The sequence below is a fragment of the Gavia stellata genome, chromosome 23 (assembly GCF_030936135.1).
Source record: "Gavia stellata isolate bGavSte3 chromosome 23, bGavSte3.hap2, whole genome shotgun sequence".
Taxonomy (NCBI): Eukaryota; Metazoa; Chordata; class Aves; order Gaviiformes; family Gaviidae; genus Gavia; species Gavia stellata.
In genome coordinates this window covers 510583-517455 of record NC_082616.1, presented here as the reverse complement: position 1 = coordinate 517455, position 6873 = coordinate 510583, and the positions used below count along the sequence as shown (strand labels likewise).

General features: G+C 44.2%; 1 protein-coding gene across 1 annotated transcript; it reads left to right on the top strand.

Annotated features, from left to right (window-relative positions):
• The first annotated feature begins 240 nt into the window (after positions 1-240).
• On the top strand, positions 241-5191 carry MORN2 (MORN repeat containing 2). Its single transcript, XM_059828510.1, is given in 5 exon segments — positions 241-290; positions 1026-1132; positions 2691-2827; positions 5064-5099; positions 5101-5191. Coding segments are annotated over 5 exon segments (381 nt in total). The 5' UTR covers positions 241-250; the 3' UTR covers positions 5162-5191.
• Positions 5192-6873: the final 1682 nt, after the last annotated feature.

The window sequence follows — 6873 nt, the reverse complement described above, 5'->3', positions numbered from 1 at the left end:
CGGAAGTACCCGCCTTCCCCTTCCGGGTCACCGGCCTCCCTAGCAACGGCGGACACTTCCGCCTGGCAACCACGGGCGGTAACGCGGACAGGCCTGAGGGCTCTCCTTTAAAGAATCGCACACTCAAGCAGCACACTGATAATTACGTGCGGTTTCAAGCTGCTGTGTATTTGAATATATATTTTTTTATATATATTTGAATTTCAGCCAGCAGTTGTAACAGTGACACTGGTTGTTTCTTTCTCAAGAGATGCTGCGGGTTTTCATATTCCCAAATAAAGACAAGTACGGTAAGAAAAACTCGGTGCTAATTCCTTTTGCAAAATTAAGTGTATGGGATTAAACCAGAGGAAGTCTATACCAGTTTCAGGGTGAGGGTTTCAGATGTGACAAGTGACCCTGAAGCTGTGCAGCTGAGGGGAGGCCCTTCTGCAGATCCCTGCTCCCCTGCACACACAGGGCGACCGCGATGGCTGCCCTGGCCCCCATCCCACCAGGTCTTGAATATCTCCACGGACAGAGACTCCACAACCCCTCCAGGCAACCTGTGCCAGCTTGGAATTTAAAGCAAAAAATTTTACCAGCAAAAAATGACTACTACCGGAGCAACACACTGCTTTGGCAGAACCCCCCAGACGCGCCGAGGCTGTCATGGGGGTGTTTCCTCAGGGTCCTTCTGCAGACAGCCACAGCCACCGCCCTGATGGTCCACTGGGGTCTGCTCTGCCCCACGCCAGCTCCCCACCACCCCCACGGTGGGGCTCAGTGGTGATGGAAGAACGGGTAACGGGACCGCTGCCGGCTCGCACTGTGTGCGTGGCACCCAAAGGCGCCCGCTCCAGTGGGGCTGGTGTGCTCCAAGGGCCCATTTCTGGGAGCGGTCTGTCCACAGGAGATGGGGAGTCAGCTCTGGGAGAAAATGGCTCTGTGCAACAGAAGAAATGCATTGCACGATCTCTTTTGCTTCTCAGATGCTCTCTGTCGTGCAATGAAAATACTTGTCTTCCACCACTCCTGTTTTCTAGACGGGGAGTGCAAAAGCACACCCGAGGGTGTGCCCAAGATGAACGGTCATGGAGTCCACACCGGTGCCAACGGAACGACGTACGTCGGCAGCTGGAAAAATAAAAAGGTAATTTTAAGTATTCCTTCATTTTAAACTTTCTCTGGGTTTGGAATGGAGCACATCTCACTATATCCACCCTTAAAAAGACACAGAAAGGAAACTCAAAACCTGAGAAGGATCAGACCAAGGCCGCAGGCTCTTCTTCCACCTGGGAATCTTGCCACAGCCCAGTCTGAAGACTTGAGACACTTGGGGTCTTCAGATGTCCTGCTGCCTCCCCAGGCTCCTGCAAACACATCGATCGCTGCTGGCAGGCAGGCCCTGGTGAAACACCCGGGCAGCGTGGTGGCCCAGCACAGCACAGCCACCGTGAAAGCCCTGCATGAACGGGCTGTGCGCACATAGTGGGCTAGGCATGGCCCTGCGGCACGTGTATATCCTTCACACCCACATCCCACCATGAAACAGGGGAGTTCTGGCCATCGACAGATACACCATTGTTTGGCTGCACTTGGTTACTGAGTTCCCCAGGAATGAATTAATATAGGTAAATTGCTTATTTTGTTGATGTTGGAGAGGAGACAGTCCTTGAAACAAGACAAAAAAGGGTCTTCAATTAGGAAACAGCATCTTGTGGCTTTATTAGATCTAGTCTGGCCTTTTTTCCAGCCTCTTACAAAAATAATGGTGCAATGATAAGAATTAAGATTATGGCACAGAAGTGCTTTACAGCACACATTTAAGCCCCCAGGCATGGCTTAGTGGCCTAGGCTGAACAAATGAAAGACATGCTCTGCCTTGATCCACAGAAAGAAATTCCAGAAATTTTAATTAACCCCTCAGGCTGTCAGGGTAGATGGGTTCTTTGCGGGGCTGGGTACAGCAGTTCTGTGCTGCATAGATTGTTAAGTTCCTGTGAGACTACCAGCAGAGGAAGGGTTTATTGGACACTGTGGCTGGCCAAAAGCATCTAAGCTCTTAGCTGAAATCCTTGTAGAAGCAGAAACCTGTCTAAATCTGAAAGAATAGTCACTTTCCATTATCGTATCTGAATATGATAGCAGACTTAAAGGCAGCAATCTGAAAGGATATTGTAATGAAAGGAAATAATACTGTAAGCATAAACATTGTCCAGAGAAGGGCAACGAAACTGGTGAGGGGTCTGGAGCACAAGTCTGATGAAGAGCGGCTGAGGGAACTGGGGTTGTTCAGTCTGGAGAAGAGGAGGCTGAGGGGAGACCTCATCGCTCTCTACAACTACCTGAAAGGGGGTTGTGGTGAGGTGGGTGTTGGTCTCTTCTCCCATGTAACGAGCGATGGAACGAGAGGAAATGGCCTCAAGTTGCACCAGGGGAGGTTCAGACTGGATATTAGGGAAAAGTTTCATTACTGAAAGAGCAGTGAAGCATTGGAACAGGTTGCCCAGGGAGGTGGTAGACTCACCATCACTGGAGGTGTTCAAAAAATGTGTAGACGTGGCACTGCAGGACATGGTTTAGTGGGCATGGTGGTGTTGGCTCATGGTTGGACTTGGTGATTTTAAAGGTCTTTTCCAACCTTAATGATTCTGTGATTCTGTGAACATTAACAATTTTTTTAATCCTTCATCTTTCATTAAATGCAGATAAATGGTACTGGAAAGCTAGAACATCCTTCTGGGGCAGTTTATGAAGGTGAGTTCAAAGCCAACATGTTTCATGGGGCTGGAACCTACACATTTCCAAATGGAGCAAAGTACATTGGACCGTTCAATGAAAACAAGTATGTTAGAAGTGGAAGAGTTGTGTAGTCTTTTCTACTAGTTTTGTTTTCATAAGCTGTAAAGTCACCCAGCATGGGAGTTAAGTTCTTTTGCTGCCAGTGAAACTTGCACTGGGTATCTGAGATTGCTGATCCCAGTTGTATCCTTTTCATGAGATCAGTCAAAAATCTGTGATGTATTCCCAGTCAGAAGTTTTTCAAGATGGTTATTCCACCCACCCACTTTTTGTTACCAGGTCTCTGGGCTCAGGCAGAGTTCAGAGAAATAGTACAGTTCAGACCCTTTTCAGAGCTGTTGTTTCAAGCTGTCTGCCTACAGCTGCATGCAGAAATACAGCACTGATTTGTGCTGATAGTTCGCAAAGTTTGTGTTTACTTATTTTTTGAGGTAAAGTACAGATTTCAGAGATGTGCGAAAACATGGAGGTTTATTTTCATCACTCAGAATAAAATATTTTAGTGCTACTCATATAAACATCAGCTGAGTTCAATTATTTTGAATAAGGGTGTGTGTTTTGAATTGCTAAGATACCATCTTTTTCTAAAACAAGAAGTCGATATCCACTTCATAATCCACAAAGCAGATTTAATGAGAAAATTAACCATAAAAAATGACATGATAACATTCATGTTTATTCTCCTTAAATGACTTCTCTGTCAAATTTGGTAGGTTTGATTTAGGTTTAATTTTTCTTTAAGTACCTCCCCAGTCCAGTATCTGAAATAAATCTGAAATGTATGTTTGTTAATATGTGGTCTTTCGTCAGAAAAAAAGCTCTGTCTTGCCCTGCTGACCAAAAATAATAGCCACAATAGTACTAGAATGATGACCAATTCTATTTTTAAATGATCAGACACCAAATGAAATATGTTACAGAATGTACCTGGATACAAAATGGGAACCTGTATGACAAACTCAAATGTTTGGGGAAAAATTAAAGTGATTCATTTCAATGCTTTAGAATGGATTGAGTTAAGTCACGCCCCTATTACCGTGGCACGTTAAAATGTGCTACAGAGCTTCTGTCTTTTGCTGTCATATTAAATGCCAGATGTGAATTTTGCATGAAGTCTAAACCTGTGAGTACTCATCACTTCAGTGAGGGCATTCGGCAGTAGATCACATATGTAGCTTTACAGGCATTTTCTTTCAAAAATCTGAGGGTGATGCCTCTACTCTCCTGTGAAAATACAGCCCATCACAAAGGGGCCAGCACAGTGCTCGTCACTAGCAGCTGATCTGTAGAGAAAACCAGCTGGTTCTGATTTGAACTTGTGATTTCAATTAACTAAAATGCTGATGTAGATACACCCTTGGCAGCAGAGATCCAATCTTTGCCAGCCACTGCCATTTTCACTAGGGAATTAAGGCTTCTCCTTTTTGACACTGGTTTGTGGCTGTTAGTATGCACCACTCCCTGACAGCCCAATGCAGGCTATTTTGCCAAGTTCCAGGATTGCTAGTTTCCACCTACTCACACGAGACAGGTGTCAGTTCACCAGATCACTGTGGCTTTCATGAGAGAACATAAAGAGGCAGCACCATGGCAACTTGCTCTGACTGCTGGGTGGCTTCATTTTTTAAGGGAAACAAATCTCCAGTAATTGTTTATAAAAGTTATTTTCCCCTCATTTGCAAGGGATGCTGATGCGTAGACATTTCTTCTTTACAGCAGTTTTCAGGTATAACGATGAGCTTGATCACAGCTTTCAAAGATCAGCAGAAATAAGTGGTTTATGAGGATTGAATTCACACAGCAATTACTTTTTTTCCAGCAGGAGGCTGTAAATCCTTGCACTTTGTCGTAACAGCACATAGCAGGATGGGGGAAAGGGTAAGAGAGGATGGATTTTTACAGCAAGAAGATCACACAGTAACTAGCTGCATACACTTACGCATCTTTAAGATGCCCCTAATAAAAGTCAGGGTAAACTTCATAGGACTTAATCCCTGGTAACTTCAAATCATGACTGGGACTATGAAGTTTTTCCTGTAGAGGCTACGTGCTGGGAGGCCGTTAGTATAAATACAGTTTTGCAAAGAAAGGAGTATGTTCCTTGACTGTCTAACCTGTGTGCTTTGTATGTCAAAACTTTTACAGAGTTAAGGCAGGTACTTTACGCTACACTGGGAAGGCTCTGATTCCTGGCAATTTGCTTATCTCGGTAGTGCAGACATCGCTGTGCTGCCACAAACTGATGGCATTCTCAACAGACTGGATTTATGTCATTACAGGATGGAAAGCAGAGGAGACGTTATAGATGAAAATGGAGTGGAGTGGCACATTTCATGGCTCAGCAGCAGTGGGACTGAAGCAGAAGTTGAAAATGTAGCTATTTGGCACAGACAGTAGCACGGGTTAAAGGCAGCTCTCCGACTGCATTCTGGGCTCAACAGCTGTGACCGTTTTTCAACAGGCATTGATTTCTTTATGTATTTATTAAAAATAACCCCTGAGGATGCATGCCAATAGTAAGTAAAATGAAGTTATTTTTCTTTTCAGACTGATCAGCTGAAGTCTCCTAAGTGAAAACCTTAATAAAGTTGGATAGGGTGAATTTATAAGTGGAGCAGCTGATGACTAGAATTCTTTTATTTTAACTTGCCCTAGGCATGTCTTTCTCCCTGAGTTTCAGAAAAACCTGTCATGAACAACTGAACCTTAATGTAAGCTCAACTTTTGTAACTTTCCCCAGAAAACAAACCTCACACCACCCACAGAAGGTTTTGCAAACACAGTGCTCATATGATCATGTTTATCCTACGCCAGGTGTTGGATAGTGGGGTCAGGGCAGAGAGCAAGGGCAGCTGTAACTTGGTAGTTACTCCTCACAGGTCAAGCCCATAAACCCCAGGCTCCGGTACCAGAGTACTCCAGGACAGACCCCTGCCATGTACCAAAGCTGCTTTTCTCTGGGAAGGGAAGTAGACGGGAGAGCACACAGGGGAGTCTGCTTGCTGCCACCGGCCCATCAGAAAGTCTAGTGCAATGAAAAAAATCTATTTCTATTTTTGTTTGCGTTTGGTCATCAAAGGTCTCTGCACTATGAATCTAAATACTTTGCTTTACAAAGCAGAAAACCTGCACAACATACCAGTGCTGTCAGGAAAAAATGTGTTGAGTCTTTTCTTGCCAGATATTTAATGGAGTTTTAGTAAATACCTGTCCTTGCCTCCATTTGCAGACAGAATGTACAAATGCTGTTCCTTCAGATGTGCCTTCAAATACTCAGCTCATTTTGCTAGGATTTGGAAAAATCTTGGGCCCTGTGGTTTCTTAGAAAAATGAAAACCCAGCACATCATCAGCAGACTGAAAAGTAGTGGGCCATCTGAAACAAAGCAGCTCATGGATCATTTGGCAATATAATGCCTTTCAGCTCTTTTTCTTAAAGCTGCCTGTAGGAAAATCTCTATTTGAAATGTTTTGTTCATAGATTTGTGAAACTAAATGTTTTTCTTTTTTATTTATATAAAAAAAATCTTTCCTAGCTTGAGCTGTTTGTTGAATTCACAGGTATCATTGACCCACCAAAAATGCACCTTCCAGCAAATTCCTTCGGAATTATCATTTTATTTTGTTCAATTTTGTTGTGTTTTGCTCCCGAAATAGCCAGCTCCAAAAAAGAAATACAGTGCCCTCTGTCACTAGTCCTTGACTTCAGAGGTAGCAGCATCTTCCACAGAGCTTCTGTTAATCTATGAGCCTGTCCTTTCAGCTCCTTTCCTGGGACTCCACATCACCACATTTATCTGTGCTGCACAGCAATTACACTGATTTAGGCTGTGTGGTTTTACATTTCAGGTTTTCTGCCTGAAGGGTATCTTTGAAGCAGATCTTTGTCTTTCAGGGAGAAATTAGTCTGCCTTTTGTTGCTGTTCCTCCTCCTTTATGTCTCCCTGCTCTTATGCTTCGGAGTAACTCACTGGACTAGCTCAAACCTTTTCCTGACACCCCTAGCCTTGGGTTACCTGCATTCTCCCCATGCTTTCTTGATGACCTTCGGAGCAAAAAGCCCCGCCAGGACCTTAGTGAAGAAATGGAG